The sequence below is a fragment of the Motacilla alba genome, chromosome 3, assembly GCF_015832195.1.
Source record: "Motacilla alba alba isolate MOTALB_02 chromosome 3, Motacilla_alba_V1.0_pri, whole genome shotgun sequence".
Taxonomy (NCBI): Eukaryota; Metazoa; Chordata; class Aves; order Passeriformes; family Motacillidae; genus Motacilla; species Motacilla alba.
Genome location: NC_052018.1, coordinates 45,615,726 through 45,642,458, shown reverse-complemented (window position 1 = coordinate 45,642,458; position 26,733 = coordinate 45,615,726). Strand labels below are relative to the sequence as shown.

Below are 26,733 nucleotides of genomic sequence, written 5' to 3'. Positions count from 1 at the left end.
AGATACAATTCCAACACCATAAGGTTTTGGGGTACCATGCAAGAACTTAAGGCCCTAATTCTCAATTAGATTTCTAGGAAGGACAGCCATAATAATATGTACTATAAATATTAATTTAAGAGCAGTCTGTGAGTCACCAATCAGGCATTTAAGTGAAATGATTCACTGTTCTTTGGGAGTGCTGACCTACATCACTATGAACTAAAGAAGTATATTTTAGTACCTGCAAGCGACCAGTGGAAACAACACAACCTCCCAGCTCATTCCACCTGAAAAAGAAACAAAACAGAATGACTTTCAAATTATTTCATAAAATAACAGATCGTATCATGTATTGATCTACTCAGTGACAGATAGTTACTTCTGGATTTTCAGGGACTTGAGAGTTCATCTGCAGCAGTCTAAGCAAATGCAGTTTCTATTTTTAAAAAAGGTTTTATATTTTGTATTTATAAAACCATAAAATCCACTGGTTAACAACAGACTCAGTAACATTTAGATGACAATCATCTTATTAGTATGTCTCAAAAGAAGTCACTTAGTAATTTCCAAATTAGTAAGTCTTAAAATAACAAATAATTTAATAAACACAGAAATTCCAAACAGCTTTCTAAGGAATAGGTGCTATTTGTTAGGCATTAAATAAATTATAGGTACTTTTCATCTGGACGCAAGATACTGCAGTAGGAATCAGGTCGATTTACAAAAAATCCAGTCTTCTTCACTACACTTTCTGCAATCACATTCAGTCTGTCAAGGACATTGCACAGTTTGCTGAGGAGAGGGGGAAAAATAAAAGACCATCAAGACACATTAATACTAAAAAAAATCACACTACATAAAAAGTTTTTACATAACGAAAATCATTTAAAAACAGGCCCATATCACAGCTTTATTTATTCAACTGTAATTATGCTTACAGTTCTCTTAGGTTCTACAGGAGAGAAAGACTGACTGTATCTAAGCAATTTTGCTTCTTTTTGATAAAAAACATTATATAAACTAGAAGCAGAAGACATAAAAAAACTAAAATCCCTTGATTTTTACATCACACAGATTTTTTTCTACCAAACTTTCTGTGATTCAAAATTATGAATGAGGCAGAAAAGGATGTATGGTCATCCGGAATCACATTCCATTTTTTTGTTTGGAAGTTGCTGTTTTGTTCAGTGACATTTGCTTTATGTTCAGTAACATTCACTAATGTGTGCATTTCAGCTACAAGCAGTAGTACAGAAAAGCCTTTTTCTACCTTTTAGTGTATTTGGCCATATCCCAGGGAATATATATAATTGCATGCTCTGGGGGTAAGAACTGGTTGAGATATGTCACAGCAGCAACAAGTTCTTCACTGAGAATCCTTTCATGCTTTCTTTTTTCACGTTCCTTTAGCAAAAAGAAAATGAATTTAACATCAAAAATCATTAACAAACATATATAACCCATACACATATGCATATATGATGGAAATCAAAAGTGGAAGCTGTAACAACAACAGGCATTTCTTCATAAATAGTACAATTAAAATAAAAACAGAAAAGATAGAAAAATCTGCACATTTTATGTTTTTAACAACCATTTTGTATTAGTAGTAAAAGTCACCTGTTTCAATTGTGCATAATCACTGGCTGAAAATGGTATGCTGTAAGCATAAAGAAGAAAACACAGAAATAAAAGTGGCAATGTAGATGAAATGGAGAACCACAAAAGAGAAGCAAAAACACAGGCAGAAAGGGAAGCATCTCATTCAGTTGTGGAATATAAGAGGACAAAGGGAAATTCTTTTACATTAGTGGCAGGAGATGGCAAACAACAGCTCCCATCTCCCAGTGTTGCAAGAATTTTTGAAAATTTGAATTGTGTTGCCATTGACTGAATATAACATTTGTTTTTGTAGAACCACAGAATGATTTGGGTTAGAAGAGACCTTAAGGTCATCTAGTTCCAACCTCGCTTTGAATGGAACTATACTATTTCAGTTGTTCTTAGTGCTAAATTAAATTTAGTGATACATTTATTTGGATTTAGATCCAATGGGTAATAGCAAAAACCTGAAAAAAACAGTGAAAGATTACTGTAAGAAATCTCTAAACATGGGAAATTTTGTTTTTGAAGGGCTGTAGTAGAAGCAGAGTTATGTACTTTATCCTGTAGGATGAGATTTATGAAGAAAATATTTCACTTGTAAGCTAATATTAGTTTTAGAACATAATCAAAATTACACAGTGACTCTACAGAAAGAAACATAGTATTAAAAATCAAACACATAGAACATATTCAAAACATTGTACCTTCACAAGATTCAATATAATAATGGGAGAGCCAAATCTCTGAAGCATTTGGTCAAAGTGAAGAGCAGCTACGTGTGCATAAGGATCTGCTTGGTCCACTGAAACAAACATAAATTGAAGATGATAATAAGTGAGCAGTAGCATTTTCCCTTAATAGTACTCTTCACAAAAGATGCATTTATTCTCTGGTAGTAATGAGACAGTTAAATCCTTTCCCCCTTTTTCATACAAAAGCTGTTAAAAAAATATTCCCTTTGCCGAATTGCAGGTAACTTCTTAAATTTTCATTAAATGCTTATACAGAACAATTATTCTGGCCCCATTAATCTCAGCCCAGACATTTTCCACCATTTTCAACAGGTTTAATAACTTATCCACAATACTAAGATAAATGTAGCTAACTTCACACACAAAGTAATACAAAGAAAGCTTACATCTTCAAACAGAAACATTTCCTATTTAATTTTTGAATGTGAAGTCTAAGATGGAGATTTTCTCTTAATTTTTACTTTGAATTATGGCTTCACAAAGCACAAGTGAACAGACAATGTGCTCATTTTTGCAAATTCAGTTTTCACTTATTCTCTCAGATGTTCCTTTAGGACACAGCACTAACCATAATCTATCACAAAGAATAATTTGTACACACGTGTTATGGGTGGCTTAGGCATCATAGTTGAAATATCTTGAGACCAGTACAGAGGGACAGACCCTCGAACCTGAACATAGGAAGAATAACTCCCCGCAGAAAATGACATAACTGAAGCATCATAAAGTATTTGTTCAGTTTCCACTTCATTAGCAACATCTCCCTAAACCAAACAGAAATACACATATGATGTAGACATGACATTCAAAGCTGCATGCAGTACAGAGAATTGATCATTACAAACAGAGCACAATTAAACTGTGAGACGCTGAACCACAGTAGTGAGAACAACACTGAAGGTTAAATTCCCATTTGTCCCTAATGCATATTACAATTTTTTTTTTCCCTCAGTTTGGGAAATAACATTATCTCTAAGTGTAAAAAACCAAAACAAGTGCCAAAAAACTGGTAAAAAACCAAAGTGGTAAAAAGTGGTTAAAAACCAAAACAATTTAGTACTATTAAATGTATTATTTTAGGAACAATTTTACTATGCCAATGAAAAATATAATGATACCTGTGATAATATCATCTAATAGCATAATTTATAGCTAATTTATACCCTCCAAACCATTTCAGCTCTTAGTCAGTCAAGTTCAAGCTTTCCTACTAGGGAGGGGCAGGAGGAAAATCATATTTGATTTACCTCACAGTTTGTTCCTCGTTTCAGAAAACGTGTTCCAGCAAATTTGCTTGATCTTCTGGCTATCAGAGTGACATATATAGGGCGGCCATATATTAACAGTTCTTGAAAGAGAAGTTAAGGTTTACATGTCACATGCAATTTTTGTTCACTTATTTTATGCATGTAAAAATAAGGTCTAACAAAAGTGCATGAAACCTAGACATCTGATTTACTAAAATCACCTTAACAGTGGTATCACTTCCAGACTTATTTTGCAGCTGGAAAAGAACATTGTCCTTTCCAACAATCTGTTTTAAGAACTTTGAAAAGCAAATCTACGTTGCAATACATCACCCACTTTTCAGAACCTACAGAAGAGAAGCAGCATTTCTACTTTATGAAATGACAGTGGAGGTGAAATAGATACAAGATACACCCAGCACTGCAAATGCTGTTTTTGTGAATACTGGGATTAAAACTTGGGAGCTTCATTTTCAGGTGAAGTATATTAGTCACCCTCTACTAATCTGTTTAGAAAAATATACAAATTTGCAACCACTTAAGCAACAATCTTTTTCCATTTCACTAAAACCAAAGAGAATCAGAGCCTAGTGTGACTACCATTGCTTCCTCAGTGTTAGGTAGGCACAAGAAAGAGTTCAGAAGATATTTGCTCACTCCTGCAGCTGCAGGTATAACATTGGTGGTCAGACCCAGCTTCGATTAAGTAAGACCACAAATAAGATAGTGGTATATAAAAATAGATCTTGCTTTTTGTCTGGGGACTAAGCCAATGATCAAGGGTCTTACAATCATAAAAAAGCAAAATTAAATTTTGCAAATACCACTAATGTTAACTTCATAATTTTATTTGCTTCCCCAGAAATTTTAAGCTAACATGATAGTGTTGGTGAATAAAACAGTGTATTTGTAATAGACTAAATTCTTAACACATAACCTGACATTTCTTTGGACTGCTTTATGCATTTGGACTTTTGCTCCTCCTGCTACAATGCAGATAGACTCTTTTAACGATTTAAAATAGTATATAGGCAAGAAAAGAGACTTTCACACAGTCTCTAGTCCTAGTGCTCTTCACACAGCAGGGCTGAAGTTCCATCATCATCTTGAACAGAAAGACAGTAAATACAAGAACTTCTGCAAATCTCAGTAAATAAAAAATGTTTCAGAGAAGATTAGTAGGAGAGCATTTCTATGGCAATGTCATGGTTTAAACACAGCTGAAACCAGATCAGTCAGCAATTCAGTTCTGCTTAGCTTTTCTTCCTTTCCTCAAACATCTGCAAAAAAATACAGCTGAGCCTAAAAATCCTCTCAAGTTCTTTACTACTAAACCCCACACTTATTAACAGAGCCTCACTGAAAATGCTGCCTACCTGTGTTCAGGTCCTCTTACAATAACTACATTTCTTACTTGGAAAGTAAAGAAAATAAAAGCTAAAAAGTAAAAAAATTGAATGGTATTTATATGACAAAGAAATAATTCAATGTTCAATCTGGGTTTTTTCAAAACTGATAAACCAAAATTCATTATGACAGTAGAAGGATACTTGATTGCCCACAGAATCCATGAATAATATACAGCAGCCAGTCACGATGAACAGCAGTTCTCACTGCTTCCAGAAGCTTGGCATTCCACACATACTTTTCATAAGGCTTGCTGCAAATCCCAAATACACCTAGGAAGTTGTTACAGTGAAAATGCATTAGTAATTAAGAAACAAGCACACCTGCTTTAAAATCCAGGACATTGGATCTTTGTTTTGATTTTCCCTTGACTGCAACTCAGTGTAGCATTTACTTGCATCCTTGAGGTTTGCTGAACAGATAATTCCAGCCACATGTTGAAGTCCAGCCTTTATGAGGATTTGCAGTTTTTCTGGAGTTGTCACTCACTGTTGTGATTGAGTGCCTCCACGCAGAAGTTACTGATAAACTTCAGGATTGAAAAGAAATCTCTACAGAGTAGCATCAAGGGATTTGATAACAAGGGAAATAAAGTTGTGAATTCCAGTTGAATTCCTCCATACAGGAGAACTTTATAAGCTTCTCAATTCTGCGTCATCTCTAATTACCTACGAGGTTCTGGAAGATCACGAGCATCAATCCTTTTTCACACAACTCAACATAGTTTTCCTAATTTGCACTAACACCAAGAAGCACAGCTATTGTGGGCCTACAAATTAAAATTCTATTTCTGATATATCTGGAATCAGAGTCTTCTTCTCTTTCAAATATCAGGACCAAGATGACAACTGTCATTGAAAGGTGGTAGAGGGAATTGAATTAATCCGAAACTTAGAAGAAAGAGGACAAGAATTCTATTGCCTATATTTTTTCACACTTTTTGCAAATGAAGTTTCTGACAGGACAAATTGTACTGTAGCAGTATGAATGCCAATTATAGCAGACAACTACAGCATTCAAATGTTCTGCTGGAGGAAAAAGGAGTTCTTCTTACAGACTGCAGGTGAAAATGCAGCTGTTGAACAAACTATTGCTACCTAGACCCAACTTACTATAAGCCCAGGGAAAACTGATGTAACCAAAATATTTTCATGAACGAATTCAGACTGTAAGCAGAAGCTGGTCATAAGCACTTAGCCAGCAATTTTTCCTCTTTCTTACTACTAGCAGCATTACTTTGGTGAGAACTAATTCTTAAATGACAGGTGGCTGTTTGTTACACATATTCTATGATTATATAGGTGAGTAGCACACAGTGCTGATGGGGTCAAGGTTAGGGCATCTTCATTTCTGATTGTTTTTACAAAGCCATAGAAAAGATGGTGCCTTTGTAAGGATTCCTGAGGGATCCTCCAGATTAGAGTCTTTGCAGAAGAGGAATTATTGCTCTCTTCATTTCTTATGGTCCTTTCTGATATTGTAGTATTTGATAACCAGTTGCTGATATATTGATATATATGACCATGTTACTAATATCTTTTCCTTGGGGGCAGGGGGGTTTCATTCAACAGAATAAAATCCAATATTAAGAATTTCAGGAGAAACTTTCTCTGTGTGTGTGCGCATAAAGAAAAAGGGAGAGAAAATAGTTTTTCTCTCTGGCTGCTCATCTTTATACTCTTATGAATATGTTAGATCCAAACTGAAGGCTGAAGTTTCCAACTGAAATGAGTAATTTTTCTTACATTTCTTGACAGGGGTTACACAGTAAGATGATGCTAACTTCATACAGATCCTCTGTTGTCAGTATTCTCCAACATAAAACCAAAAAAAATGTATTGGTACTTAATCAATTATTGCTTCCACTCTCCTTGTAACTCATTCCTGTTGGAAGACTCAAAAGTCAGTTGAGTAATCAATTGCTGAAAAATGTCAGCATGCTCAGTCAACTTCCCAATTTGCAATGTAACTTAAAACAATGACTTGACACCTCTAGAAATCACATTGCTCACATTGAAATGTATTTGGCACTTCACAAAATCTTTTATTAACTCACAATTGTTAGGATACTACTGACCAACAAGAGAAGACACGAATGTTTCTCAAAAGTAAACCTAAGTGGAACATAGTTTAAAATGCACTCATGACCAACAACATCAGTTTAATTAAATGTGTTTTCTTACCACTTCCCCCCTGTGTTGAAAGTCCTTCATCTTCAAATATATCAAAACTCTCCTGTCGGCTCTGGGTTGTTTCAGTTTTTAATGTCTCAAGTGGCATTCTCAGGACAGTAAGATTATACTGAAGGGAGTGAGACAGATCATAGCTGTAACTGATAGACAGTTGACATTTATTAATAATTGCAGATGCAAAGGAATTTTCTGAAAGCCCTTACTTTCCATCTGTACTTATATTTAACACAGTACTATTTTATAGAAAAGACTTCTGAACAAGAAGCACAGATTCTGATTCTATAATGGCAGATGACACAAATTATTTCCCAAAGAAGCTTTACAAACACAGAAACTGTTTACAGTTTACAAAAACTGAAAAAGTGTTTATATTCTTCTTTTAACTGAAAACTAAACATATATTTTGAACAAAGCATATCAAGAAACTTAATTCACCATGTCCCAAGAAGCATTCCAGAAGTTTTAAAAAAGCTATTCCATCAGAAATATCTATATACAATGACAACCTCATATTTCTGAGATTTAATTGCTGCTACTTTCTAACTGCTACCTGGATGCAAAACAGCCAAAAAACTGGTCTACAAAACTGGTATCTGTCCCCAAATTTATGATTGCAGCACAGATGCGTGTTAAGGTACTGGCTGCTGAATAAACAACAGAGGTTTTTTAATTAGTTCCACAATGGTTACAAATTTTCCACCTCATGCCTCTTTTACTAACACTCTATACTAATGGCTAAATTTTTTTAAGCTACTAGGCTTCTTCCACAGGAGAAACCAAAGGTACACTACAGTTAAAATCACAAATACTCATATATTTTGATTTCAGTCTAAGAGAGAATCAGTGATTACTGGTCCTCATATAAGTTCTAGATATTCCTTAAAGATCTAAAGAATTATTTAAACATTGGACATTTAGATTTATCCCTAAAGATAACAAAGAGTAACCCATGCATCCACATATTTCCATAATAATGTCCTCACCCATCTGTTAGGGAAAAAAAATTTCTGTAACATGCTTTGTTTGCACATAACAGAACCTTTAAACAGTATCCCAGTAAGAGACATGTTCAGGCTGTTTCCCCCACTCTCCCCTTAGACCAAATGTTTTCTCATAATTTATTTCTAATTTTCTTCAGAATTTATATAAAAATCATGCAGAAAAATGTGTTATGCTTTCAGCCAACAACAATTTAAATGAAGCTGATAGATTAAAAAAATTCTAAACAATAAGAAAGAATACTAGTATCATCCTGTTTCTCCTTTTGAAAGTGAAAATCAGGCTAAATATGCAGTTTAAAGACAGCACACAAAAACGTTTTATGAAAAAATTCTTTAATGAAAAATAAAACAGAAACAGTAAATTATCTGCCAGTAGGAAAGTTTTCCTTATGCCACACAGGATTTGTGCCAAAAACATACTTTTGTATAAGTCATTCACTTACTAATTTTTCTCTACAAGAAATTTTATATATGTAGTTTAACTTAATTCTACAGTTTCAGCTTGGAGAAAATAAGTCTTTGGGAAGACCTCCCTATGGCCTTCCAGTACTTTAGGAGGGCTTATAAAAAAGGAGGGAGAGCAACTTTTTACATGGGCAGATGGTGATTAGACAAGGAGGAAGGGTTTTAAACTAAAACTGGAGAGATTTAGGAGGAAATTCTGTACTGTGAGTGCAGTAGGGTTGAAACTGGATGATCTGTAAGGTTCCTTCCAGCCCAAACCATTCTGTGATTCATTTTATGATAAATGTGTTTATCAGAGTCACATAAGAATCTTCTCCTTTCCCATCTACGTAAAACCACAGAAACGGTACAAATTTGTCATCTCCAAGCAAAGGAGGTAGTAGGGGGAAGTTGTATAGAAAAAGGGCTGGGAGACAATGCATGGAACAAAAACTCAGGTTTTACACTGCAAAAAATCTTTCACACACCAAAACATGAAACACACACAACTTGGGTAGGTTTTATTTTCACAGATCCAGCTGTGAAAGCCTTCATTTTCCAAGAGGAAGCATCTTCTAGACTGACACACCTTTTGGTAATTGCAAGAGGATGTTTTGGGGTTTTTTGGGGTTTGTTTTTTTTGCTTTTGTTTTGTTTTTGCTTTTTAAAAAGTCTTCAAGTCTTCTTCTACTACTGTCAGGTTTACCACCACATTTCTCCCATTTTTGTGCTGTCCCAAAAATCTTACTTAATAGGAGCTGGGACACAGAAACCTGTCTTCAGTATGGCATTCATGAAACAATAAACAAGAGAACTGCAATGCCTAGAAAGCCCTATGAAAGACACACCCTGGATGGGGTATATCTTAAATGAGGACCTATTTCTCTACTTTTGCTCCTGAGTCAAGGCAAAGCTTTATTTATGGAAAATGAGATCAATAAAGAATAAACAACAAGACAAGCAATCCTCCTGAAACATAACACTTTTCCAAAGAGAGAACTGCATAATCTGGCAAGGCTGAACAGTCTGTAGAAACAGTAATTTCAGTGTCAACTTTTTTCCCTGACATTAATAGTTTTATATTTCTTCACCTAATGGAGGCTAAATTCCTAGCTAATTGATTAAAGGAGAAAGCAGGTTCAAAATACACAAATGAAATTGGACAAGCAGCATGATCATGTGTCTTATTTCTACAGAAAATCAACCTAAAAGTCTTGGATATCAAAAGCAAAACTTATAATCCTCTAGCAAGTGTAAGTGCACATTTAAAAAAAAAGAATAGTAACTAATACCTACCTAAAATAGAAGTTGCTAGAAAGGTCCACATTTTGAAAGATTCTCAGATACCTAGCAAAATAATTCAAGTTGTAGGAAAAATTATTATTTTAATGAGATAGACTATAAGATGTCATTCAGAGGATCACAGAAATTACACATAAATATTGATTCTCACCCTATGTTCCCTTCCTATCTCACTGTAATTGTTTTGACAGGTAATTAAACTAGGATATCAGCATATAGAATAAATAAATCAAATACCCTTTTAAAAAAACCAGAAAAACAAAACTAATGTCTACTCATACACATACTCTATTTCTTTACAGTTGTAAAGTTGTAGTTCTACTTTCCACTTATGCACATCAAATTTTTCTGGACTTAAAAAAGAAAACTCTCAAAAATACTACAAAAGAAATAAATTTTTTCCATTACTCTCAAATAAATGAACAAGAAAAGAGATATCTAGTAAAATCTGTCATAGCCTTGAAAATTCCCAGAAGAAACCATTACATTGTCTATGAATAATACAGTGGCTGACACCATAAATATGTAGGTTAGATAACATGGTCTGCTGCACCCTAAGAGGAGAGACTGAGGTCTATGATAAATCTCACCTTAAAGTGGAGGCTTTTTAAATATTTACTACTGGCTTGGTTCATTACCTGACATCAATTTATCATAAATCATTACTTTTGGACTATTCACACTTAGTACAGACTGTTTACAGTTTGCTGATAGCAGTTGCCTCCTATTTCATATAAGAAAAGTTACCCTATCCTGATAAAAACATAAAGGCTCAAACTTCTCTCTTCATAAAAAAGTCCCTGAAAATAAGGAAGCAGTCAAACTTATCAGTGAATCTTTTCGTCACCCTTTACAACTGCAACATTCACAAGATTCTGACAGCACAGAATCAATTAATAATCTATTCAGCACCTCTTGAAGGGCACAAAAGATCTCTTCAGGTGAGATTAACATCATACAAAAGCTACTAAATAAAGAACAGTGCCCCAAATTGTACAAACCAATATTAGCATTACTTTGCCCTTACAGGAACAATGCTTATATTTGGCACTTCTTGGTGCAGATTTGCTAAACTTAGCTGTGACATGGAAATGTGGATAATAAACTCTAGAAGACTATGACAGCTGTATTTACTCTCCGTGCTAGACACTAAGGAGCTTGTAGTCTATTTTCCAACCAACAAGATAAAATAGCTTGAATGACATACTAATACAAAAACTCCATGACTGAAGTTTCCAGCTGAAGTTCAACATTGTTTAGAAAATATTCAAAAAGTACACACTAATTACCAGCATTATTTACCTGGCCTCATCAGGATGACTGACTCTAACAGAGTCATTTGGAATGTAGATCATATTTGTATCTTCTATTTTATATATTGCATGACCTCCAATATCTGCCATTTTTCTTCTTTTTGTTATTAATACAATGTAGTAGCCTTCTAAAAACCTGACAAAACCTGTTAAAACAGCATTACAATGCTTTTAGTTGCATATTTGTGTTTATTTGATGAAACATATTTAGCAGAACAGTATCAGAATTGTCTCAAGACTTCAAAGAATTTTTCTTTGTTCTAAATGGTGTATGCATATATATATATATATACAGTATTAAAATTCACTCACATTAATCAATTAAATACATCACTTTTACTTATTTCCCCTCCCACTGTGCATATTTTTAACACTTGGTAGCAGGGTAAGGACACTGAAAATTTGGACTATGTTTCTGTCTACTTAACATCCTTGTATTTGCTTTTGATAGGACTCTCATGTGTCTCAGAGTGCTGCATGCACTATTTACTTCAAATAGTAAAGGTTAATTTTCCAGGGTAAGGAAGAATCCCAGACTCCAACTTTCTTTTCAGGTTCATGTACTCTCTGCTGGGGAACACAGAACAGCAAAAGGAGTTGAGGGTAAAACAACACCTTTGTGCTCTCTCTCCTTAACTGAATTCCTGGAACTGAATTCCTTGACTAGAGCACCATCTCCCCCAAATCAGCAATTCAGAGTATCAGGGGTGCTCCCTTTTTTCCTGTTTCCTCTCTCAGATATCAACACTTGACCCTGCTGAAACACAGAAGGCTAAGAAGGTAGAACAGGCAGTGTCTGATTTTATTGCCTATAAAAAGATGGCTTCTGAAGCCTCCACCCTCATTCCCTGTAGGGCACAGCCATGCTTCTTTATGGAGTGCTTCCTTTGGATATTTCTGTTATATATGATTGGGAAAAAGTGTAACAAACCTTTAAATACAACACAAATGTAAAAATTCAAATGAAAAATAAAAATACATAACCACTCCTGAACTCAAATGTGTTACTAATACAGTATAGTACAGCAGTAATATACTTTAATAAGTAGTAAATACTTTAATAAGTATTTACTTATTAATAAGTAGCTATTGGAGGTAGCTGCTCTGATAGGTTGCTGAGAGCTTGAAACTCACTCACTACTATAACAAATAAATGAACTATAAACAAATAAATTAAATTGGTGAGGGAGGTGATGATGATGATGACCTGTTACAAATGGGCCCTCACAATTCAGTTTTACTTGTATTTACGCACAGTTCTTTTAGCTTTGCAGTACAAAGTAAAGAAGAAGGATGAGGAGAGCACACATTTGCCTCCCTGTCACTGCTGGAGGCTGCAACGTGATCGAATGAACTGCAATCTTTTCTTCCACCTTATTAGCCCCCCTTGGAAAAATGCTCTCACCTGCACAAAGACAGGAGGCCCTGCTGACAATAAGAAATAAACCTTCCACTTGAAGCAGACTATTGAATTTCAGTTGTTAAATAGTAGTCACAGTTCTTCCTGTATCCTCCAGGTACTAAAATCACTTTCGTGAACAGTCTCTGTCCTTTGAATTTCATCGGACATTATAGAAAAGTCTGGCAAGGAACTGAGCCTTTCTCCCTGGCCTGGTTCTCTCTCTTTAAAAGCAATTTCCACTTTTAAACACTACAAGTAAACAAGAACTCAGCCTATCAGCACCCCCATTCTGAGTGCACTGAATGTACTGCATCTGGTTAATGAAATAACTAGAGGACAGAACAAAGCTGTTCTTTACAATTTTAGGAAAAATAGCCCTGTTCTTCTGACCTGAGCCAGGAGGCAGAAATAAACAACCGGTTGCATTCCTTCAAATTACATGTTTATACGGATATGGTCTGAATCATGTAATTTGGAAGTATATAATCTGATAAGGGAGTTTGTTACTTCTAAAGAGTCACCTAGAAATACATATACCATATCCATTAACCAATACATTTGTGCAGCTACAGAACAGAAACTCTCCTGTTATGAGCAGTACGTATAAACAGGCATACAATTGGGATGCAAAATTTTAACTGACTGCAACCACTTTTCAACCAAATATTTATCACATATTTAGACAGTGAGGACTGATGGCGTGTGCAAAAAAAAACAAACCACAATGCTGCAAGGCTGTTAGAAGCTCCTTTAGGTTTACCCATATTATGAATACTCTTAAATCAGTAAGAAACATCAATACTATATGAGGAATTTCCGAAAAGCTGGATGCACTGATGAGTTCCAAAATGCTTCAAAGGCAAAAAGAATGAAGAATAAAGTTTGTTTAATTTGCCACTTTGGATTAGAATAGAATTTTATTATGTTTTGATTGTTATACAAAATTCGGAAGCATCCTTTAAAGTAACTGCATTCTCCACTTTCTCTGCAGCTTTGGCTTTAGATGTCCAGGTGTATATTGACTCTAATAAACCACAGAGTATTCTTGAGAGCTGTCACAGCACATATTAACATTTACTTTAGAGACATCAGCCACCAATATACTGACCTCAGCATCAGACAATAGGCAGGAAAGTAGTGACTTTCAGATGAAGTTAGAAGTTATTAAATCCTTGAAGCAATGCTTGAGGCTTATGGACAGCTGAACAACACTTTAAAATTCAGCTGACATACCAGTTAGTTATACTTGTTCAAACATGCAAAAGAAATCTTTAAATATGTCACTGCAAAAAGTTAACCAAACTGAAAAGTTATCTTTCTGAATAGCGTGTGATAAAGAAATAGAGCTTAATAAAGAATGTTGACTTTAATTTTCTTTTTAAAAAGCATTCTGTGAGCTCTGGAATTCAGAAGCCAGGTTCCACATGATTTGTATTCTAAGATAAGCTGAGTTGGGTAAAATCTTCAATCAAGTTTCTAGAGTTTGGCTATTTCCTAGATCTGTCCCTTAACGACAAAGAAAAGACTGATTACAGCACAACTTTCACTCCTTTACAGACCACCTGTTTTCAAAAAACACACAGAAACTTACTTATCTTTGAGCATGACAAATTTCTAAATCCTCTTTAGCTTCATAAATAAATAAAATCGGGGGAGACAGAAAGATACACAATATGACACAATAAGCCTCACCTCCCAGGAAAACAAAAGATGTTATAAAATCAATTAAACTGCTTACCTACTATACCAAAAGCAGAGACAGCTCGAGATAATCCAGAAGAGCCCTTCTGCCCCATCTTGGTTCTGTTCCCCAGGTCTAAACGACCGAGAAGTTCCCTCACCTCTTGTTGCGTATAAACATGCTTTGAAAGAAAAAGCCACAGAAGTTATTGTTTTGGTAGTTATATGTTATTTCATGTCAGAGAATAGCAGAATTTGCCTAATCTGTGAAATATACAACAAACCAAAGGCCTATTCTACGTTCCTTGTTTCCCATTTCAGTGCTTCCAACAAGTAACCAGTATTACTTGAAACAACTGGGAAAAAAAGCCCAGCAACAAATTACAGAGGCACGTACCTTATCATCAATTATAACCAAATCCTTTGGTTCAGTGCGATCTATTTTCAAAACACGGTATTTGGTTTCTGCAGGATTACTTCCAACCAGAAAATACCGCTACACAAAAGAAAACCAAGAAAACAAGTCAGACTATTATACAAGATACAGCAACCAAAACCCAGTGTAACCTAAGAGATCAGCAATGCCATTTACATTTTGCCTAGACTAGATCCACTACTACTAACATCAAATATGCAATATTCCATATGGACTGTTAATAAACTGTTTTAGACACCAGTATCTTAGGAGGTATATTTGTATACAACCAACCTCTACAACTTAAAAGACCTCTTTCTCTCCTTTTTACAAGGAGGAAAAAAAATTAAAATCAAAGGTTAAAACCTGCTTAGAGAAGATAAACTGAAATTTACACCAGATACTGTCCAACCATATCCTGCCCCAGCCATTACTTGTTTTCACTTGCTCTGTAAAATTTAGCAGAAGCTTATAGATGACTTTTTCACTTTTCATGATCTAAAACTTCTGTTGCTATATTGTACTCCTTTGCTATTTCTGTCAACTAGTCTTTCCTGATCCATACTAAACACTGCAAAATTGTAAGTACTTAAGTACTGCAAGTTTTCTTCTATTTTTATTTATATTTGCTATGATATTCTTCTCAACAATGTTCTTCTGCAAAACTAAAATTTTCTGGTTAACAATACTACTGTTTAAAAAACCATTAGCTTTAATTCACATTTAAAATATGAAAGAATGACCACAGATAAACATATAGTATGTCCATCTTTTATGTAAGAAGATCAACCTATAAATTAATTTCCACATTTAGAGGAATCAACAATAAGCACAGGTTGCAGGACTGACTTGCTAAAAGTAGCTCTCATTTTTTCTAATTCATTTAATCAGTGTGGTGCTACCACAGCAAGGTGGAACTCATTAATAATGCTCAACCTAGTAGGAAAGCATTGCAATTTCACGTGGATTTACGCAGTCAGCTCTTAACTCTAAGAGTCACATGGATTTAAGATGTGGGAAAAGAAATCAATAATCATATTCATGCAAACCTCACAATTTCATAATTTATACCAATTAGATGTTAAGAAACATTTTTACTCTCAAAATATTTAGGGTGAAAAAAGAACTTAAAGATATCTTCAACTTCCTTGCATTTACAAAAGCGTATAGATATTCAGTAATCTCTAAACAGGAAAAAAAAATACTTAACTTTAAAAGCCAGAAAAGGACACACCACCAACTTCTGGCTCCACCTTGTACACTGACATTACTGCGGTAACTGAATGGTAAGTTTTGCTGTTTTCTCCCAAATGACAGTAAGAAGGCCCTTCAAATTCATATGCCATCACACCACTCCCTCACTGAAGCCTTTGAGGCAGCACTTTGGCACAGGAAAGCACTGATTTGGCACAGGGTTTTTTCCAGCACTGATGTCCTGCAGTGCACAGCCCAGGCTCTCCAGTCCGGCCTCCTTAGAGCAGCCTCTGCAGGGGATCCCTTAGCGCCAAGCTCTTGCTTCCCAGGAGGGAAATGACAAGAACAGTGCATGGCACCAAATGGTACAGCTCTTCTGCTGCTATCATACATCATCTGCAAGAAACACCCAACCACCAAGACAGACACTTGCTTTGACCATGCCATTATACCATCTTCTTCTTAGGCAGCAAAGGTGAATTGGCAGAGGGAAATATATTAATTTGTAATACTCAGCTGATAAGTTAGTATGCATTTCAGGAGTACAGTTTCTTTATTTGTAGAAAACTGTTAGTTAATTAAAGGTAAACAATTCTAAGTATTCCATAATACTGCAGTACAGCACAGTGATTCACTATGCTGAATTCACTATGCACATAGTCCCACTATGTCCAGCTCACTAAATGAGTGCAATTTCTTCCCAAAGGGACCCCTATGGTTACCAACAAATAATATTGAATAAAAATAGAAGAGCAAAACTCTAAGATGCTTGTCCTAAAGGCAGGTTGGACCATATAGCAGATTTAAAATTGGAACACACATGACACATGGGAAGGGGGGGAGAGAGAGTGAGAAAGAGATGGATATAGAGTTGCAAATGCTATTTCTAAGGAAGTTCAGCTGGATACTTCTCCATTATCATTTTAATTAACTAATAAAACAAGGAAGTGCATGAGGAATGCATCACTCACATCACCTTGGCAGCTGCAATAGAGGGCTGTGCACAGCTACAGGGCCAGCACTGGGTGCTGCTGCAGCTGCTTAGAACAGGAGCAGCAGCGTTACATTAGATGAGGAGTAATTGTACCTGCAGACCATGGAAGCAACCACCATAATGAATGGTACTTGACAGGCTCTCTGAAGTCATTTAAAGACTAATTTACAGGGTTTAAGCTAGAGAGCCAGACTGTGCACTGTATTAAGGAAGGTCACTTGAGAGCAGCATCAAACCTGAGCATCAATGGAGTTAAAGTAAGGGGTGCAATGAGAAATCTCTACTTAGCAAATGGGCATGTTACCTACTGCATGTCAGAGGATATTGACATTCTTGTGGAAGTAATAAAGGAAATATCTGCAAAAACTTTTGAATTGGGTTAGAGTTCAAAACTAGGAACCCAAAATTAGACCTCTGCTTGGGAAGTTTTCAGGACTGGCTAACACTAGAATTACTTGAAAAACAGCCTGATATGCCCACTCATATTTAACCATCAAGATCTGAAAGAAAAACAAAGATTGTATGAAAACTAATGATGAAAAAAATACACAAAAAGACACTTCAGCATTAGCTGTTTCTGCTACCCGATTTATGCACCTAATGAATAAATAAGTCTATCTTACTGGATGACACAGAGCACAAATAAAACAGTATCAGTAATATGTGCTGCAATTGTATTTCCCATCACATGAATACTAAGAAATTATAAAGAAAAAAACCAAATCAACACAACACTGAGCATGTGACAGCAAATAAATTTCCATGGTTGTAATATAATTGTAAAATTAATCAAAGCTAAAATGTGCCGTAGTGTTTACAACTCTTTTGATTAACAGAAATTGTTACAATATAAAAGAGCAAAAGCTATGGAAACCTTTCTGGAGTATTTATCCTTATTACTTCATTCTGTTTACTACTAAGTTGAATTGAATAATTTGAAGCATTTCCCAAGTGTCTCAAACAATTCCACTCCACAGCACAGCCAGTGCATTTAGATAAACAAGCAACCTTGACCAACAAAGTACTTTTTCCACAGAACAGAACTGCAGCAGAAACTGCTGGCTCCCTCACCCTGCTCTGGTCCGAGCCTTCCAACCACACCTGAGGTGACCCATGCTGCTTCCAGGTTTACTGTGCCCCTGGCCTTTGCTGAAATTTGTTAACAAGCACACTTTACCAACTATGGCAAAACACCAGGCAGCTACAAGAGCTGGACTGAAGCTTAATTTATTGCACAATTATCACTAGGCAACCACAAGATAGAACAGCATTAGTCATTTCCACCTGGGACAGAGTTTTAACTAAAGCAATCTAATTGAAAGGCTTTACACCATCTTTTATCAATCTTTTGATTCAGCCAAAGCAAGCAAAACAGCTTCTTCTCAAAGGAGACAAAAAAAATAAAAAGACTTACTGAAATTTGGTTTTTAATGGCAGGATAATAGTTCTGAAATCAAACATTCTGCTTACTTATTTTTTTTCCTTAAGATTACTTCTTAGAACTCCAAGTCTATAACTATGATATACTTCTTTGTATAGACTAATTATGATTAAGAAATGCTAGCACAGCAAAAAACTTTTTCAATCCTCAGTTAAACAGCTACAAAGAGCTTCATCAGCAGGGGAAAAAAAGCGCAAAAATACAGTACAAGTTGAAAAATAGGCAGTGCACTAATACAGCAAATTTTCAAATCTTCAAATAGCATTAAGAAAACACTTAGGACCTTAGACAAAAAGCTTGCAAATTTTACCTGTTGAGACCATGCATGTGTCTAAAAACACAAAGCCCAGAAAAAGTGGGTTCACCATGGCCATCTTCTAGATCCCTACCCAGCTGCTCTCTCACTCCCCCTCCTCAACAGGACACACACAGAAAATAAGATGGAAAAGGTGATGAGTCAGGACAGAAAGATTGCCTAACATTTACCACTACAGGCAAAACAGACTTGACCTGGGGAGAAGGTATTTACTGACAGTAAAAACAGAATCATAGTATAATTACACCTCAATGTAAAAACTCCACTCTGCTCCTTCTTTCTACAGTACTAGAGTAATTCTGGAAGTGTCTGACTATCATGTTTCATAGAAACTGGCAGAATGACATGAAGAAAGGAAGACATGATAAGGCGCAAAGAGAGGCACTTGGAAAAGCAGAGCCGTCTGCCTCCCATAATCTGCTGAAACTCTTCAAAAGAAGCTCCTTCAACAGGAGAAATTTTAAGAACACTCCCTGGTCACATAGGAATGAGTACCCATTCTGCATCTTACAAGCCACAGAATTCCATGAATCCCTTTTGTCCCAAGGCAACCAAAGCTTTTTGGTCCCTAACAGGACTTTTCTCTTGCTACTCCATTGAAGTAGTATTTAAGGATTCCTCCAGATTCTCCCTTCTAATTCTAAACTAAATCTATTAATTATCTATCTATACACTTTTATTTAGCCAAATACTTATTTGCTCTTTAGCATCTATTCTGCTGGAATGCTTTCAGAAAAATAAGTAACTGGATGCCTATTCAGCAGTCACTTCAATAGACTGAAGAAGTCTTGCTGTCCCTTTACTCCTCTAAAGACATTACTAGCGTGTATGTTACCTCACTGGAGCCTCAATGGACCTATTCCTGGGTGAATTCTTGTTTCTTAGATGAATATGGACTGTAAATATACCGTACAAGATTTTATTCTAGAGATACATTCGTATTTTTTATTAATGACCATACCACAAATAACCACATCTCTCTTTTTCAGAGCTGTAATTCATCAGCAGCTCAACCCACCCAACTCCTTCAGATAAAACACCCAGATCCTCCTTCTCCTCTTCTGCTTCAGAGCTGATGAACTCAGTAAAATTTCATTGATGTGTAATCCATTGTAAGGTGCATGAACTTTTATAGTTTACCATTATACTTCAAATTATTTATTTTATCTACTCCCGAGGATCATCATCATAATTTCTTACTTTATTGTGCTCTGATTATCCTAATTATTTACAATACCGTAAAAGACTAATCACAGCTGGTCCACGTTTTGAGCTAATAACATTAATGAAAATGCTTAAGTACATCAGTCCTAAAAACATTAATTGAAAAAAATCATCCCTATCAGATGATTCCTCATTCACGCCACACTAATTTATCTACTAATTTCTCTACTAAGCTTCTTCCTTCCATAACAAAGATTTTCCTTGTGGCACTGCATCTCAATAGACAATTTGATTTAAATACATAAGGCCGTCTAATTTTTAGATTAAAATGTGCAATACAACCAGGTTAATCTGATAGCATCTTCTTAAGTAATCTGATAGCATCTTCCTAAGTCTAGACTGTGTTTTATGTCATTTGCCTGAATTTGGAATTACTTTCCTATATGCAGGACTTCAGAATGGATTAAATATTCCATTTGTCATAGTCCAGTCACAGCACTATCCTTGACTTGAGTGACTTGAAAATATTCAGTCATTTCACTGGTTAGTATATTTATTTTTACCTCATCACTTTGATTGATCCCTTTTTTGTACCTTTATTCTTGTTACTCACTTTCTCTTCATCCCTTGTTCAGTACATTCATACTCAAAGTAATTCTACTTTAAACAAATAATAGTATTTATTTAGTTTTTAGGGCCATAACAAACTCAGTTTTAATAATAAAAATTTGTAATAGAGAGTGCCTATTTTTATTCATCTTTTTTTTACATTAAAATAAATGCCTTTTTTTCCCATAGAATCATTACCCTTAAATACACCAATGTGTGATCATTTATCCACAAGCCTCCCATCCAGAAAGGCGGATTCATACCAAAACCAAATCTGTATGTGTATCTCTCTCCTGTTGCTCTAGTGATCATATAATGACAGCCAGGACAACAGAGAACAAAATAAATAAAACCCATGTTGCCAGAACTTAGGCAGACATTTGTAGGTACATCTTTCACATCAAGTGGGATGTATCCACTTTTGCACTTTAGTTTTGTTCTGCCTGACTAGCACATATCCTTCAAAACTTGTGGTGTTCTCATCACTGCTATGCCACCACCTATCTGCCCTGGTCATAAATGCTCTCAGTGCCCACACACATCAGTAGATCAACTTTCTCTATTTTACAGCCATAAAACCAGCACTATGGCAAGACAGTTAAGACAGAAACAGTGTCTTCTTGAGTTGCCCAAAACTGCTCCTCTCGTCCCAATTCCATGCTCTGCTCCGCCACATTACTATCACTCCTAGAACGCCAATACACTGGGAATAGGAGAGTCCGCTAAAAGGAGCTGTCTACTGCTCATGAAACTCTTCCAGAGACACCACATTTCACAGCCACTTCTAGCTAGAAAATTATGATAGCTAATGGTTGCCCAGTAGGCTGCTCACCACTTTCAACATTTCTTGAATGTGTCAGATACCCATCTATATAAATCAGTGGACTTCATAATTCAGTAAAAAATCCATAGCTTTTTCTGTGAAATTGTATTCTATATTGAAGTTTCTCCAAATTGACCACAGATTAACTTCAACATTAAATATGTAACCTTTCGAGTTTTTAATACAAAAATCTTTACAGTGTTATTATTAAAATAAACAACATTTAAAATAAAGCAAATGCCCATAGTTTTCTCTGGTGAATAAAGGGCAGAAATATCTACAGGTAATTATGCCAGTCACTTTACTTAATAAGCTTGTGCAAGTCATTTGGATATTGTGGAGATGAAGACTGTAAGAGAACCTGACTAGAATAAAATACTATTAATTAAGCCTCATAATATCCTGAAAGATAGGCAAGTGATATGACTTAACACAAATTGTCTTGTTCAATGTCACATTGCCTCAGGGAATGATAATTTCCATTGAACTAACATACAGCTTTCAGGTGGGCTTCATCAGGGAAACACAAAAGTTCCATCTTCTCCTGAAGAAGAGAGGAAAATATCTTTTGTTTTTTATTAGTCACAGAGCTCAAATATCTTTAGTGCCCTCTGGTGTGCATTTCAGTGATCAATATATGTATAAAAGGAAAGATAATTGGCATTGATCTGAATAAAACCTTCCGTTCATCTTTCTGACTACTTCTAAACAAGCTTTCAACTTCCTAGGACAAGCAGGAGCTACAGTTAACATCTCCATGGCATTTATTGACCCAAAGCATCATCTGGAAAGGTAGGTTTCAGCAACTGCCCTAAATATAAACATTAATAGAAAATATAGAATTTGGCTCTCTGTTAATTCAATCGACGCCGTGAATTCAGTTCTCCTCACCTCCTGGAGTCTCTCATTTGACTCAAAGAACACTACCAGAGCCTGTCCTCTTTGACTTCAATAACACTACTGTATTTTTATCTAAAAAGAAATCCAAACAAAGGTTTACCCTCTGTAAACCATTTCCACTTTTTCCACTTCCTCATGCATTTCATCTCTTTCTGCTTTAACACAGAGAGATTTTACAGGAATACACTCTATGACCATTGTAAACATCATTGTTTCTCCCACTGCTGACAACTTAAATAATTCCTTCTTTGCACTAGAAATCTTAGGATACAGTCTCATGTTAGCCTGTATCTGACAAAACTACAAATCCCATATGCTGGATCTAGCAAGTCTATGGCCTTGGGGAAATCAGAAGAGCACCTAAACAGGAGAAAGCTATTCATTTTTATTTTTGGATGATGCTTATGCTGTACAAGTGACTGTCACAGCTGGCAACTCCATGATTGTGAGATCTTATGCAAAGGAGATGGCATGAGGGATACCTCAGGGAGAAGTTTGTCAGCAGCACAACATGACACTGAATGAGCTGTAACAGGGACTGATCAAACCAGAAGTCCAATTTTGGGCTCCCCAGTACAAGATAGACATTTATATACCAGAGTGATTCCAGCAGAGAGCTCTCCAGATGATCCACATGACAGAACACGTGGTGTGCTGGCAGAGGCTAAAATAACTGGGTTTAGGTTTGTTCAGCCTTCAGAAAGCTTTGGCAGCATCTTGCTGCTGTCCAAAACCATGCAACAGCAAAGTGTAGGTAAGAGAGACAAACTCTTGCAGGTGGTCTGCAGAGGATGTAAAATCAATACATTTGAAGGTATTCAAAACTCAGCTGCACACCCTGAGCTTGTTGAAGCTGTGAGCAGGGGGCTCAACTCGGCATTCTCTGTAAGTCCCTTCTAACACCCTTAGTCCAGGCATTTATTGAGTGCAGCAAGCCTTTTCAAATAATCATACCAAAATGATTCCTACTGAATTTTTTCTTTTGAAAAAATCACTAGAATTTGAATATTAAACCACAAAGTGCTTCAATTTGTACTTTTTAAAAGTAAGAACAAAACCTTACTCGGGGAAAAAGTTCCATTTTCATCACCCACAAGAAGTGACTGAAGTAACAGCTTTGAGATACCCTTGCTCAGCTGAGACATTTCAAACAGCACACGCTCATCCACAAACCACTGCCTTTCACAGCTGGTGAAAACCATCTTGCCTCCTGGAGTGATCAAGACTGCTGGATCTGCCCCTCGCTGAATTCTGAACAAAGCACAGCATGGACAAACCCATCCATTCAGGCACTGCTACCACTTACCAAATGCAAAAGACTGTGGCTCCTGAAATAACACCATCAGCTGGAGACGCCCAGAGAATGGCAGATAGCTGACAGAACTCCACAGCACAATATTTGCCCTGCTCACAGCACGTTGTCTCTCAGCAACAGAGAGAAGCAGGCCAGGTATCCACACATGGCAGTCACTAGAAGCCAAATCTCAGCTAACTGAGATGTAGCATGAGTTGTGAGCCAAGAACAACTAAACTGAGTAATACAGGACTTGATTCAGAAATCACATTTGCCCAGTGCCCTACTCACATATAACAATATCTTAGCGGAAAATAGAACAAAAAATAGCCTTTACCAGCAACAATGAGAAAGATAAATAAGGTAGCTTTCAAAATTAATTTAGGCATAGGTAAAAAGTAATACTTTGGAATGACTTTCTGGAGTGTGACCTTTATTTTTAAATTTTACTTGTAAAAATAACTCTGCATACTTTAATCTGTCTCTGTTTCATAGGCTGTTCAGTGGGGAATTATGACAAAAGCACAAATCTGCTTCTGACAGAAGCAAAGCTGGAAGTCAGATCTCTATTTATACTGAGATCATTCTCGCATCTGTGACATTTTGGGAAGTCTCCAAGGGGCTTCAGTGTATAAATTACCTTTCTGTTATCAGTACAGGTAACACCTAAACTTGAAACTAGACTTAACTTGCATTTAGAGCCATGGTACATAAACCTTTTAAAAACTACCTCAAGTGACGAAACCAACATACTATGAAACACAAAGAAATTTCATTGGGCGCTAAGGAATGGTAAACACAGTGGTATTTACACCAAGAATTGGCTTCTGACTCACAATGTGCTCATCACATGGCTAAAGCAGCAATTACCACTCCAACCTCCAATCCACTTTGCCAAAAAAGCACTGTGAACAACACATGCCTATAGTTTCTGCAACAGGACGTAAGGAATGCTGAAAATCTTCAAGAGCTTACTTCCAGGGGTCAGAGTGAAAACTTAGGAAATTGTTTCACCAGTCATTCAGACAATGAGGACTGAAGTGTGTTATAAACAGCAGACAGGTCGGCACAGGTAATAACAAATTTGGCCATTCTTAATTCAAATATTAATTCCGGACACGTTCAGCTGTCCAGCTTTAACTCCCCGTGGCACGGGGGAGCCCCGTTCTCCTGGCAGTGTGACAGCAGCCACGGGACAGAACAAGCAGGGGCCCAACCTTCGTTCCCACCGCGGCAGCACCCCCACCGCAGGGCCCTGCGCTGACCTGCCCGGCAGAGGCCACTGCTCCGCTTGAGTCACGAGGCAGAGACACAGCGAAAGCAAGAACTTGAAAACCTTATTTCTTCGCACTTCTCGGGATGTTTTGAGTGTGTGACCAAAAAAGAACCAGATCCCAACACACGAAAAGAAAGGTAAGGCGCAGTTTTTGACAAGCTGCAACCCACCCGAGGCAGCAGCTCCGGGCAGGGCCGAGCCAACACAACCGGGGGGCGCGGGACATCCCCCCCGCGCTGAGCGGCGGCCGCAGCCCCGGGACCTGCGGCGGCGGCCGGGGGGGGACGCTACTTACAGCCCTGGTCTCGTACAGCACCAGCTTCTGCACGGAGCTGATCAGGGGGGCGGCGGCCGCCACCGGCATGGCGGGGGCGAGAGCGGCAGGGGCTGCCCGGGAACAGCCCGGGAACCGGGGGAGGAACACTGCGGGGCTGAGCGCCGAACCACGGCCGGCATCCAGGGAACCCGGAAATGCCGGCGCGCCAACGCGCAGGCGCGCCCACGGGGGAACGCGAGAGCGCGCCTGCGTCGCGGAGCCGCGTCACGCGCGGCCTCAGGGCAACGGCGCCTCCGGGCGCGGCCGCAGCGGCGAGGAACCGGGGCAGGCGAGGCGGCGGCGGCGGCGGCGGCGGCGTCGCATCCGCACTCGCTGCTCCCGCCGGGAGCCTCTTCCCGCGGGGTGAGCACGGTCAGCACCAGGAACAGCTCCGCAGCCCCGCTCACGCCCCTGTGTGGGGCGGGGCCTCGGCCTGTCCCTCCCGCAGGGGGCGGGGTGCGGCCGTTGCCCGGGCAGCGGAGGCGCGCGGGGCGGTGGCGGCAGCGGGGGCGCGCACGGCGGGGCTCCCACCGGGAGGGGGACTGCCGCCGGGAAATCGTCCTGGGTGTGTGTAGAGGGGCGTGTGTGTGTGTGTGTGTGTGTGTGTGGTTCAATTCTTTGCTTTGGTTGTGGTGGGTTTTGTGAATTAGGAAATTGGCCCTTGTGAAGATTTGGGAGGGAGCGAGGCTGCTGGGAACGGCAGGTAAAGCTCAGCCGGTGAGTTTCTGTCGGGGCAATGGGGAGTTGGTCCGCATGTATGGCTTTTTTTCTTTTTTTTTTAATAATAATAATAATTTTAATAATAATTAAAATTTTTAATAATAAAATGTTTAATGTGTCAGAACATTTGGGTTTGATGTTTCAAGACAAACTTTTTCAGATTTTCATCCTGAAGTCGATTTCTCTAGTTGAATTTTTTAATTTAATGTAAAACTGATTGGGAGTTGTTTAGGGCTGTGCTGGGTTGGGTGGTTGTATGTGGGTTTTTCTGGGGCTGTGACACTGAAGTGGCCCTGTAAAGACAGTGGGGTTTTGTTTTGCCTTTTACAAACAAACTTCAGCAAGCTCCTCATGTTTTGGCCTCCATTTTTGTTTGAAAGGTCCATGCAAATTTTCCTCCAACTTATCTTAATTTTAAATAAACAAATTAGAAATTTGTTTAGGTTTTAATTTGTTGTGCAGCACTGGACTTGCTACTGCCTGCATTCCTGGAGGAGCTGGGATTTGTGAAGAGGATGGTGGAAGAGATCAAGAACTGTGATTTAATTCCGCAGAGTCTTATCTGTGTACCTGCCTGTGTGGACACAGAGAGTAGCTCCGTTGACCATGAGAGGGCCCTTCTGTGTCTGATGCACAAAACCAAAAGTCTTGGCAGGCCCATAGCCCATTTCAGGGACCAGAGAGAAGTTACAATTGTGTGGTAATTGGAGCAGGAAGGAAAAATCAACAAAACAACTAAAAAAGAGCAATAAGCAATATGACACTCATGAAGAAGTCATCAACAGCTCATGATCAGGGGTTGTTCCAACAGTCCTTTGTTTTTCATAAGTGGATTTTTCTTTCATATGATGTATGTTCTGTAAATGCTTTTTCTTCTTTTAAAAAGCTTTCTTTTTTACAAATCCATTAACCTTGTAATTCGCTTCCATTTTAAGGTCATTTTA

General features: G+C 37.5%; 2 protein-coding genes across 9 annotated transcripts in view; one reads left to right on the top strand and one right to left on the bottom strand.

Annotated features, from left to right (window-relative positions):
* FIG4 (FIG4 phosphoinositide 5-phosphatase) overlaps positions 1–25,181 on the bottom strand; it is a 54,455-nt gene extending 29,274 nt beyond the window's left edge. Inside the window, exons 1-13 of the mRNA XM_038130767.1 lie at positions 25,049–25,181; positions 14,725–14,823; positions 14,386–14,509; positions 11,235–11,391; positions 9,927–9,977; positions 7,177–7,325; positions 5,137–5,265; positions 3,587–3,687; positions 2,941–3,103; positions 2,292–2,389; positions 1,253–1,386; positions 658–774; positions 224–269 (exon numbers count right to left, since the gene is read on the bottom strand). Of these exons, the coding sequence (XP_037986695.1) occupies positions 224–269; positions 658–774; positions 1,253–1,386; positions 2,292–2,389; positions 2,941–3,103; positions 3,587–3,687; positions 5,137–5,265; positions 7,177–7,325; positions 9,927–9,977; positions 11,235–11,391; positions 14,386–14,509; positions 14,725–14,823; positions 25,049–25,117 (1,437 nt within the window). The 5' untranslated portion in view covers positions 25,118–25,181. The remainder of the gene's footprint in view (positions 1–223; positions 270–657; positions 775–1,252; positions 1,387–2,291; positions 2,390–2,940; positions 3,104–3,586; positions 3,688–5,136; positions 5,266–7,176; positions 7,326–9,926; positions 9,978–11,234; positions 11,392–14,385; positions 14,510–14,724; positions 14,824–25,048) is intronic.
* Positions 14,838–26,733, top strand: part of AK9 (adenylate kinase 9) — a 72,543-nt gene continuing 60,647 nt past the window's right edge. For 3 of the 8 annotated variants that reach the window (XR_005256191.1, XM_038130759.1, XM_038130761.1), the window contains exon 1: positions 25,087–25,432. Coding sequence is in view for 2 of the 8 variants with exons in the window: in XM_038130759.1 (XP_037986687.1) it covers positions 25,116–25,432 (317 nt within the window). In the remaining 6 variants the exon portion in view is untranslated. Of the gene's footprint in view, positions 24,891–25,086; positions 25,787–26,733 lie in introns of those variants that run through there. The other 5 variants (XM_038130762.1, XM_038130766.1, XM_038130763.1 and 2 more) reach the window with 4 other exon arrangements.